The 12,106-nt window shown below is 40.2% G+C and overlaps 1 protein-coding gene across 5 annotated transcripts in view; it reads right to left on the bottom strand.

Moving 5' to 3' along the window:
* Positions 1-12,106, bottom strand: part of LOC117529580 (cingulin-like protein 1) — a 97,906-nt gene that overhangs the window by 6,842 nt on the left and 78,958 nt on the right. For all 5 annotated transcript variants that reach the window (XM_034192406.1, XM_034192409.1, XM_034192407.1 and 2 more), the window contains 6 exons: positions 7,221-7,279; positions 6,342-6,489; positions 6,156-6,260; positions 5,685-5,837; positions 2,704-2,871; positions 2,403-2,576 (listed from right to left, as the gene is read on the bottom strand). In XM_034192406.1, coding sequence (XP_034048297.1) covers positions 2,403-2,576; positions 2,704-2,871; positions 5,685-5,837; positions 6,156-6,260; positions 6,342-6,489; positions 7,221-7,279 — 807 coding nt within the window. The remainder of the gene's footprint in view (positions 1-2,402; positions 2,577-2,703; positions 2,872-5,684; positions 5,838-6,155; positions 6,261-6,341; positions 6,490-7,220; positions 7,280-12,106) is intronic.

Below are 12,106 nucleotides of genomic sequence, written 5' to 3'. Positions count from 1 at the left end.
TTAAATCCCTAAGTCCAGAGCTAAGCTAGCAAAAATGGAGTGCTAACGCTAATATTCACTTTCAAATTCAAAATATAGTATAGGCAAGATGACACCTTTTAAACAACTTTACTTTATGGGTAGCTCGTAAATTTACTCCTAACAGTATGCATATTATGTGTAAGAATAACAGTAGAATAAAGTTTGCAGTGTTTAATTTAGACCTTGAACAGAATTTCTTTCACCAAAACATCCAGTGTAGGCTTCCATCTCAGATGGACCTTCTAGCAAAATGTAGCTGAACTTTCAGGTCTTCTTTTTAAGAAAATCTTCCTCGATACCACTTCATCATGAAGCTGTATAACTGCAAGCTTTGCATTTTCTATCCCCACTGTGCACAATTTCTCCAATCACAGCCACAGAAGCCTATAACAACTTCTGGGTGTCTTGGTGGCTTTTCTCACTCTTCTGCTTCTTGCACAGTCCCTCAGTTTTTGAGAACTGTCTACTCCAAACAGATTTACCATAGAGTGCCATACTGTTTGTATTTCTTCATAACTGAAGAAAGTCCACGACATATTCAGTGACTTGGAAAATGTTCATGTATCCATCCCGACTTGTCTGCCAAAAATTGGCAATAATACAGATTATTTACAGTGAGTAATTTATATTAAGTTGTAGAGATTTGCTCTCAGTTTGAGTTTAAGGAAGATAATTTTAGGTTTTTTTTTGTGTGTTTTTTTTGTATGTGAAATGTCATAAACAAAATGTGTGAAATATCAAGTGTCCCAATACTTTTGGAGGGCACTGTATATACTAAAGCTACCATGTTAAAACAGTTTTAGGGCCACATTGAGTTTTTCTTTTTGCTTTTTTTTTTTTTTTTTTTTTACTTCGAGAATAAAGTCATAATTTTATGAGGAAAAAAAACTCAATATTACGAGAATAAAGTCATAATAATACAAGAATAAAGTTGTAATATGAGAAAATAACTTGGAATATTACGACAATAAAGTCATAATTTATGAGAAAAAACTCATAATATTATGAGAATAAACAGATCTGTGGAGCACATTGTTAAGTTGCACTTCAGTATAGGTTTTACAAATAAGGAAATACTTCATCTTTTGGCCCATCTGCACCACAGTATCATTAGTATCAGAACTTTGAAAAGAATTTGCAAGAAAATGTGTCTATTCCGGTGGAGGAACTATACCGACTTCGCCTGTAGTTCCGGCAGTTAGTAGCTTCCGAAATCGCCTCTTTCGTGAAGGAGGAGGAGAAGGCTGGAACTACAGGGGGTTATCGCTTCTCATATAAATACAACTTTATTCTTGTAATATTATGACTTTATTCTCGTAATATTGCAAGGTTTTTTCTCATAAAATGACTTTATTTTCGTAATGCTATAGAAAATGTGTGATCATAAAACACTTATAGTTCAGCACGTTTAAGACATCGCAATGACATGCTTTTTAGCTACTGCAACATAACACTCATTTATCATTTTACTTTTACTGCTAACACTGCATGCTAATCTGTTAGCACAATATTCAGATTTTTATATTAGCAAACATGCCAGTATAGACAGTAAAGTCGTGATCAACTCCACGTCCTCTGTAGAGTTTATACCCTACAATGTAAATTTGGTGAAAAATTGTTAAAAGTTTTATTAGCTAGTCTTTTTATAACTACCTGGGCACCACAGAGAAATGTTTTTATGATAACTGGTTAATATGTTTGTGTTTATTTACAGTATTTAAGAACACTGTACAAATAAAGACAATGTAAACTTCTGTATATTTTAGGCAGTTTGTGACGTGAGATTCATTCAGAATTACTCTTCAGAAATGACACGATTAATCTGTGGGATTATGGAATTAACTGATTTGAATATGGGATTGGCATAATTAAGACAACATTAACCTCAAACTCTGCCATTGATCAGCCTGAATAATTCAAGATGGTGTGTCGGAATTATCAGGTCAAACAGACTCTGACATTTAAACGGATCCAGAATGAAAAAACAATACACAAAAAACTTTATTCCACTTTGTTATGTCAGACATGTTACAAAACAGTAATCCTGATCAGAATTATGGATATTTTTATGTTGCTTCTCTGTCAAGAATTGATATATTCAACATAAAAAAAAACCCAACTTTAATATTGTTTCCTTTCTGGGATTATTGTTGTCATTCAAAAACTGAAACAATAATATTTTATTATATAAGAATTTATGTATTAAATACTTTTCATTCATTTTTACAGACAGTCAGTTTATTAATATCTACTTTATCTCCTGGTGGTTGGACGTCAATTTCAGAGCTAATGATTTATTTTTTATAATATTTTGAAATGCCGTGATCGGAGATATGTTTATTTATTGATACTTATTGATTGAATGGTGTTGTTTTGAGTACCTGAGCCACTTTGAGCTGTTTGGCAAGGTCTTCTTTGGCCTGGTTGGTGGTCTGCAGCTCCATGTGGAGGTCATCCACAGTCCTCTCCGCCTGCTTCCACTGCAGCTGAATCCGCTCTCTGAGCTGAATCTCCTCCTCCAGCGTCCGCTCCTTATCGATAAGCTTCCCAGATACCTAAAACACAAACACCACCATTTGTTTGGTATTAAAGCTCTGCTTCAAAGAACGAGTTGGTTGCCTGCATAAGAACAACTGTGGACCGAGGTTTTCTTGTATTTGTGTCCAGCGGGGGGCGCTGTACCTCTCCCTGCAGCCTGCTGACAATCAGCTGCAGTTTCTGCACCTCCTGCTCCTTCTCCAGCAGAGACTCCTCCAGTTCCTGCAGCCTCGTCTGGGCATCATCACGAAGCTTCTGCTGCAGGTTCACCTCCGCCGCCGCCTGGGTGGACACCTGCAGTGCCTCCCCCAGCTGAAACACAGCAATGACAACGCCCGTGTCAAAGTGTGAGGTCAACTACATGGTGTCACTGAAAATATCAACCCCCAATCTCAATTCTCTTTTGTACCTCTTCCCCTTCCCCTTGCCCCTACCCCTACGCCTACCCCTTTAAAACAAGGGGTAAGGCGAAGGGGTATGCCTCTAGCCCTATGAATTGAGACACCCCTCCGCCTTAGGAGAAAACAAAACTGCCCGTCTCAAACTGCCGTTTTCACTGTTTGTTAACATGGCAACCGAAATGCAACTTGTTGCAGTAGCCTGTTTGCTCTTTTTATTTTCTCGCCTTTCTGCGTAAATGCAAAGAAATAGAAGAAGTCGCAGATTTCTTTGATGCATCGCAAACATGTCATGTTAATTATAATAATAATTAATAGTATTAATAATAAATGATTTAGTAATTTATTAATGTTAATACTAATAATTAATAAATAGTAATTAATGTTTGATTAATCATTAATTGATTGATTAGTAATTAATTACTAATTAAAATAATTTATAATAATAATAATTTATTAATTTATATAGCGCCAAATCATGACTAATCGCCTCAAGGCACTTCACAAACATCATTTAAAAGCAGAATAAAATGAAATAAGATTAAAACACAATAAAAAAAATAAAAAGAATAAAAAAACAATCATATAAAATACTAATGATAAAACAGGAAAACTGTTTATTTAAAATAAACACAAAATATATCAGTCTGTGTGCAATTAATGTATACATTATACAAGTTTCACTTTTTGAATGGAATTACTGAAATAAATCAACTTTTTCATGATATTCTAATTATATGACCAGCACCTGTATGTTATGTACTGGGCTGCATCTCATTATGTTAATATTTCTTTTTCAAATTCTCCCATTTTTTGCATCCAGCCCCATTGACAAATAATATCAGTCTATTAGGACGTCAGGTTATGTGTTACACATATACATGTGTGTGTAGATATTTTCCAACTTGATCCCATTGATGAAACTTCTCATTTTCTGCCTGAACGCTTATTAGGAGACGAGTGCGCTCAGAGCTCCGTTTGTTTACAAAATACACACGTTACAGATCTGAACAGCAGATCTCAGAACAGCAGGGATTGATATTATACAAAGATTTATGACCATACAAATTAACGTGCTTATCCTTTATCATGATTTTCTCCGTTGTGAGATATAAAAGTGTCTTATTGTAGCGTTTGTGTGTATGTGCATTATAACGCCTCAGCGCACGAGCGACGTTACGATATTCTTCAGAACAACAATATACGCAACATGCATCCAGCAGCATATACGTTGCTGTCATAGACAGCTGCCTGTATAGTTTTTTGGCAAGTTATAGCTTTCTAAACAGCGTAATTTGTAATGAAAGCCGTTTCATTTGTGCGGCTCTTTCGGCGCCATGTTTGTTTTTTCTGAGACAGCAGTAAGCTCCTCCTACCCCTCCAAACGAAGTGTGCATCCAGATTCACTCCAAATGGAGAGGTTTGTAGCCCTCCACCTTCCCCTCCGCCTCGCTCCAAAAAGAGAATTGGGACACCCCTCCGTCTCTCGTGCCCACGCAAAACGGAGGGGTAGGGGTAAGGGGAAGGGCCAAGGGGTAGAATTGAGACTCAGCCCAAGTCTATATTTCATATGATAGTATTAGCAGCATGTTACACACACACACACACAGATTTTCGGGTCCAACCATGACTACGGATATTATTTTGGAATATTGAAGGTATAGTAAAATATTAAGAAAAGGTGTTGAGCTGAATTCCATCTGGGAAATAATCCACAAAATTTTCAGGTGGATCCGAATAAACAGTGAAGCTGCACATGTTTACATGTCAAGATAAAATTATATTTTCATGAAACTCTGAAAAAGTTGGACCTATCCTGGAATATATTCATTTATATTGAAAACAGCAGGACCTTTAAAAAAAAAAAAAAAAAATGGAACCTTATTAAAAGTTGATACAGAAGCATTAAATAAATGAAAAAAAAAAGTGACCTGCTTGTGTCACTGAAGAAAACCATTTTTGAGATTGAAGAAGTAATTAATGATATATATATAAAAAAAAAAAGGGGCCGGATTCCTGAAACGATGCCATTCAGTGTTATTTGAACCTTGGTGCTGACCAAATCCCCCCCCCCACCCCACCTTTTCTGCGCATGTGTCATTTTGGACCTCAGCAGCGTCATTTTGTCACCTCGTTTTCTGCTTAAAATGGCCGTGTTTCTGCTTACAACTGACTTTAGAATGATTTAAGAGGTTTTACTTTGTCATCTGATGGTTAATAATCCCATTACTCCATTTGATCGCTTTGGGTGAAGAAAGTCAGACTCATTAGCTGCTGTGGTCCCAAATGATGCATGCGCAGTGAAGGCAGGGCGGACCAAGTTTTAGGGGGAACAGTTCGGTCAGCAACACCGGCCGTCGAACCCACCGGTGTGGATCAGAACCTTGAGGGTCACTGATCACTGCTGAAACAAAACAGCTGTTTCTTGCTCCCAGTTGCATTTTTGATCAAAACACTCCGAATGTTTGTAAATGTGGAGCTTGAACTAGAACAGAGCCCATTCTCCGCTGGTGGAAAAGTCAGATGATTGTGGGTCATGTTTATAATGCCTGTGGGACCAAAACTGTGGATGTGGATCAGGAACCAAATCTGGAAAAATTCAGAGAATTTTGACCAAAAAGAAATTCTCATTCAGTGTGTCGCTGAGATCTACTTCAATGAATAATCAATCATCTACTTAGGATCCAAACAGAGCGAAGCAGAAACTATGATTGTGTGCGTCCGTACTTCGGTCTCCAGTCGGATGATGGTGCTGTTGAGTTCGGCCGCCCTCTTGTCTTTTGTTTCCTTGACGACCTCCAGCTCCTCCAGTTGTCTCTCAGCCAGCCACAGTTTCTCAGACAGATTCTGAGCATGCTGCGTCTGCTTCTCCAGGTTCTCCTGAATGCCACAAACAAATAAAGGTAAATCTTTTCAAATAAATTAGGTGGGAGGAGCTCGCTTCAGTGCTGCTGTGTGTTCTTACTGTAATTATTCAGCTGTCGAACAGGTTTGAAATCAGCGAATGTGACTGATTTTTATTGATGAATCAAATTATCTGACAAAATCTCGTGAAGACCACAGAGACGTTCAGCTGGTGTCAAACTTTCAGACACAATGTAGATTTTTGTAGCTTCACCTCGAAGACTTTTGTAGCTGCTGTCTAATGTCTGAGAGAGACTGCAGCCGCGACCTTTGACCTTGAGGAGGCGTGTTTACCTCAGCGTCTTGGATCTTGTTCTTCAGAGACTGCTGGAGGAAGTTGAAGGCGTACTCCTGAGTGTTGGCCTCCACCATTATGTCCCGGGCGTTCTTCAGCTCAATCTGCACAGAAAACACTTAATTAAAGACAGAAAGGCCTCTCAGACGGTCCGTCCATCTGCCTGTCCGTCCGGTGCTCCATACCTCCATCTCTCTCACCCTCTCCCCCATGGACTGGTTCTCTCGGTCCATATCGATCACTTGCTCTCTTGTCCTCTTCAGCTCATTGTTCAGTTGGGTGTTTGTCCTTAGCAGGTCCTCGTTGTTCACCAGCAAGCTTCGCATCTCGAACCTGCACAGACCTCAGTCTCAGACTCAGACTTCACACCAGGACCAAGTGTGGTTCGTTTTTACCAGTTGGACATTTCTACATGTTATGACCAGGTCAGGTCATGAGTTGTGTCATCTTTCCTCTGAATGTTTTTCAAGCTTTAAGGGTCCAGTCACACTATTTCACTTAATCCTAGCCAGTGTTGTAGTCAAGTCACTAAGCCCCAAGTCAAGTCCCCAGTGTCCAAGTCACTAAAGAAGAGTCCAGGTCACATCCGCATGGCAGTTTCCAATCAGCTGTCAAAGAGTACACACATAGTATATCATTAGATACTGGGTAAATAGTTTTTTCTTTCAACCTGGTTAATGACTGATTAGTTAGCCTAGCCATGCAATGCCATCTATTACAGCTAACTAGTTAAAAAGTACCCAGTTACACCACAAGCCTTTTCAGCTTTTGTTTGTGAAAATGTTATTCTGATAATATAACTTTATATCGACCAACAATTAGAACGCACTGACAAGGCTTTCTAATATAGATTTCATGGTTTACTATTAAACATTAATTTAGACGTTCGAAAGAATTTCTTTCACCAAAACATCAAGTTGTGGTGAAACAATTTGTTTCAGCACCAAAAGTTTTTTCCCCTTTCTTCATTGTTTAGTTTCCAGATTTGCATGCCAGACAAAAGTGATAAATCCTTAACTTTGTAAAATAATGTCAACAGCACTACGAGCATCATTATTTCAGACCTGATCTGGTTCCTCTCCTTCTCCATCTCGGCACTCTCGGCCTCCAGAAACTGGTTTCGCTGGAAACGAAAAACACAAAATCTCAGTCTATAACATGCTGAAGTCCGGTAAAGATTGAAAACAAGACCCGATCAAGGCCAGGCCAGGATTTGAGTGATGTCACAATAAATGTTTACAAAATTTTGGCTTCCTGAAGAGTGTATCTACTACTATACGCAACAGGTTGGTCACTGTCGTGTCCAAAGGTTCTTGAAATGAAGGAATATCTCCACCTGGTGGACATTTACCATGAATGCAGGTACAATAGAATTTCGACAAGATCTCCATTGTGTGCATATTATACAGTTTTATAAACGTTTTAAACGTTTGGGCACCCCTGATGATTTCCATGATTTTCATTTATAAATCATTGGTTGTTTGGAACTGCAATTTCAGTTAAATGAAGTTTCTAGTATTTACAGAAAGTGTGCAATAATTATTTAAACAGAATTGGGCAGGTGTATAAATTTGTCATTTTATTGATTTGAATACATTTAGCAGTAATTAGTGTAACAAAAAATTGGTTTGGTAAGCTTATTGACCCTTGACCTTCTTACACAGGTGAATCTAATCATGAGAAAGGGTATTTAAGGTGGCCATTTGCAAATGTTTCTCCTCTTTGCATCTCTTCTAATGAGTGGCAACATGGGAGCCTCTGAACAACTCTCAAATGACCTGAAAACAAAGACTGTTCAACATCATGGTTTAGGGGAAGGATACAAAAAGCCATCTCAGAGATTTCAGTTGTCAGTTTCCACTGTGAGGAACATAGTGAGGAAATGGAAGACCGCAGGCACAGTACTAGTTAAGGCCCCAAGTGGCAGGCCAAGAAAAATCTCAGATAAGCTGAAGTGAAGGATGGTGAGAACAGTTACAGTTAACCCACAGACCTGTTCCAAAGGCCTACAACATGACCTTGCTGCAGATAGTGTCTCTTTGCATCATTCAACTATCCAGCACACTTTGCACAATAAGATGCTGTAATGCAGAGGAAGCCTTTTCTGCATACATGCTGCAAACAGAGTCACTTGAGGTATGCTAAAGCACATTTGGACAAGCCAGCTTCATTTGGGAATAAGGTGCTGTGGACTGATGAAACTAAAATTTAGTTATTTGGACATAAGGTGCGGTATGCATGGCTGAAAAAGAACACAGCATTCCAAGAAAAACGTTGCTACCTACAGTAAAATTTGGAGGTGGTTCCATCATGCTGTGAGGCTGTGTGGCCAGTGCAGGTACTGGGAATCTTGTTAAAGTTGAGGGTCACATGGATTCCAGTCAATATCAGCAGATTCTTTAGAACAATGTTTATGAATCAGTGACAAAGTTGAAGTGCCAGGGCTGGATTTTGAAACAAGACAAAGACCCTAAACAGTGCTCAAAATCTACTAAGCGGCATTCATGCAGAGGAACAAGTACAACGTTCTGGAATGGCATCTCAGTTCTCAGACCTGAATATTACTGAAAATCTGTGGTGTGATTTTAAGCGGGCTGTCCATGCTCGGAAACCAACAAACCTGAGACGTTCTGTAAAGAAGAATGGTCCAAAGTACCTTCAACCAGAATCCAAACTCTCACTGAAACTATAAGAAGCATTTGGAGGCTGTTATTTCTGCAAAAGGAGGATCTACTAAATATTGATGTACTTTTTTCTGTTGGGGTGCCCAAATTTATGCACCTGCCTAATTTTGTTTAAAGAATTATTGCACACTTTGTCTGTAAATCCTAGAAACTGCATTTCACTTCTCAAATATCACTCTGTCTGCTATATGATATATTTAACTGAAATTGCTGATCCAAACAACCAATGATTTATCAAGGAAAATGGTGGAAATCATCAGGGGTGCCAAAACCTTTGCATACAACTGTGTACACACACACACATATATATATACTCAACAAAAATATAAACGCAACACTTTTGGTTTTGCTCCCATTTTGTATGAGATGAACTCAAAGATCTAAAACTTTTTCCACATACACAATATCACCATTTCCCTCAAATATTGTTCACAAACCAGTCTAAATCTGTGATAGTGAGCACTTTCCTTTGCTGAGATAATCCATCCCACCTCACAAGTGTGCCATATCAAGATGCTGATTAGACACCATGATTAGTGCACAGGTGTGCCTTAGACTGTCCACAATAAAAGGCCACTCTGAAAGGTGCAGTTTTATCACACAGCACAATGCCACAGATGTCGCAAGATTTGAGGGAGCGTGCAATTGGCATGCTGACAGCAGGAATGTCAACCAGAGCTGTTGCTCGTGTATTGAATGTTCATTTCTCTACCATAAGCCGTCTCCAAAGGTGTTTCAGAGAATTTGGCAGTACATCCAACCAGCCTCACAACCGCAGACCACGTGTAACAACACCAGCCCAGGACCTCCACATCCAGCATGTTCACCTCCAAGATGGTCTGAGACCAGCCACTCGGACAGCTGCTGAAACAATCGGTTTGCATAACCAAAGAATTTCTGCACAAACTGTCAGAAACCGTCTCAGGGAAGCTCATCTGCATGCTCGTCATCCTCATTGGGGTCTCGACCTGACTCCAGTTCATCGTCGTAACCGACTTGAGTGGGCAAATGCTCACATTCGCTGGCGTTTGGCACGTTGGAGAGGTGTTCTCTTCACGGATGAATCCCGGTTCACACTGTCCAGGGCAGATGGCAGACAGCGTGTGTGGCGTCGGGTGGGTGAGCGATTTTCTGATGTCAATGTTGTGGATCGAGTGGCCCATGGTGGCGGTGGGGTTATGGTATGGGCAGGCGTCTGTTATGGATGAAGAACACAGGTGCATTTTATTGATGGCATTTTGAATGCACAGAGATACCGTGACGAGATCCTGAGGCCCATTGTTGTGCCATACATCCAAGAACATCACCTCATGTTGCAGCAGGATAATGCACGGCCCCATGTTGCAAGGATCTGTACACAATTCTTGGAAGCTGAAAATGTCCCAGTTCTTGCATGGCCGGCATACTCACCGGACATGTCACCCATTGAGCATGTTTGGGATGCTCTGGACCGGCATATACGACAGCGTGTACCAGTTCCTGCCAATATCCAGCAACTTCGCACAGCCATTGAAGAGGAGTGGACCAACATTCTGTAATGAGGGTTTTTGTAAAATATTATGATTTTTGACAAATGGATTTAAAACACCGAGTGGCCAATTTAACTGATTATTACCGATAAGAGCTGAAGTGACCAAACAAGGCAAACCATAAATTAATAATTTATTACTATCTTCTAAACACTAAAAAAGAAAAAATTAAAATACGAAATCTCAAACTCTAATTAAAATACAAAACCTCCAGCACAAAAACCATGCAGTCAATAGGCGGGAACAGCCAGTCCAGGTCCAACCAAGCGTCCGCCAATCCGCAAACATCTTCCCAACTATCAGCTTAGGGGGCGTGTCCTCCTTTCCTCCGACGTGGCACAACGTAGTCTTTCATGGGAAGCAGGGTTCCTCCCCGGCTACTGCATGCAACACCTCCGCGTCACTCGTCTCTCCTCCTGGCGTTCCTCTCCGTCACTTCTGCACCTAACACACACACACACACCCAGGCCAACGAGCGCACGACCACTGTCCTCCCCCAAGGAAACTCCACTTTTTATTGGAAACACCACTTCACAAACACAAAGTGTACTTACAGACACGGCAGGGTTCTCCCCTGCCGCCACATATAATGCGCGTTGTGGTGTTTTCTCCGGTGCGAGCATTCAGCTGGAACTTGTCAATGTCGATACGACTCCTATTGTCCAGTCACTCCTTATACCGGCTGCTCTTTACACCTCCCGCCGTCGGATCCTTTTCTCTCCATGGAGTGCTTCTCCCCACCTCACACTACAGAGCCCCTCTTATCCACCACCTCACACACCCACTCCAGGTGAACTGATTGCAATTATCCAAGGGAGGTCAGGTGCGCCTGAGGTTACCATAACAACCACTAAGGAGCCAAACTCCAAAATCCAACCAACAAAAGAAATTCCCCCCAAGGCTGGATTACAATTCCACAGGCCACAATTGACAACCTGATCAACTCTATGCGAAGGAGATGTGTTGCACTGCATGAGGCAAATGGTGGTCATACCAGATACTGACTGGTATCCCCCCCCCCCCCAATAAAACAAAACTGCACCTTTCAGAGTGGCCTTTTATTGTGGACAGTCTAAGGCACACCTGTGCACTAATCATGGTGTCTAATCAGCATCTTGGTATGGCACACCTGTGAGGTGGGATGGATTATCTCAGCAAAGGAGAAGTGCTCACTATCACAGATTTAGACTGGTTTGTGAACAATATTTGAGGGAAATGGTGATATTGTGTATGTGGAAAAAGTTTTAGATCTTTGAGTTCATCTCATACAAAATGGGAGCAAAACCAAAAGTGTTGCGTTTATATTTTTCTTGAGTATAGTGTTCAGAATAATAGTAGTGCTATGTGACTAAAAAGATTAATCCAGGTTTTGAGCATATTTCTTATTGTTACATGGGAAACAAGGTACCAGTAGATTCAGCAGATTCTCACAAATCCAACAAGAGCAAGCATTGATGATATGCACACTCTTAAGGCTATGAAATTGGGCTATTAGTAAAAAAAGTAGAAAAGGGGGTGTACACAATAATAGTAGTGTGGCATTTTTGTCAATTTTGTGGAACAAACAGGTGTGAATCAGGTGTCCCCTATGTAAGGATGAAGCCAGCACCTGTTGAACATGCTTTTCTCTTTGAAAGCCTGAGGAAAATGGGACATTCAAGACATTGTTCAGAAGAACAGCGTAGTTTGATTAAAAGTTGATTGGAGAGGGGAAAACTTGTACGCAGGTGCAAAAAA

Source organism: Thalassophryne amazonica, chromosome 17, assembly GCF_902500255.1.
Source record: "Thalassophryne amazonica chromosome 17, fThaAma1.1, whole genome shotgun sequence".
Classification (NCBI taxonomy): domain Eukaryota; kingdom Metazoa; phylum Chordata; class Actinopteri; order Batrachoidiformes; family Batrachoididae; genus Thalassophryne; species Thalassophryne amazonica.
The sequence above is the reverse complement of the archived record's forward strand: the minus strand, read 5'-3'. Positions and strand labels throughout refer to the sequence as shown.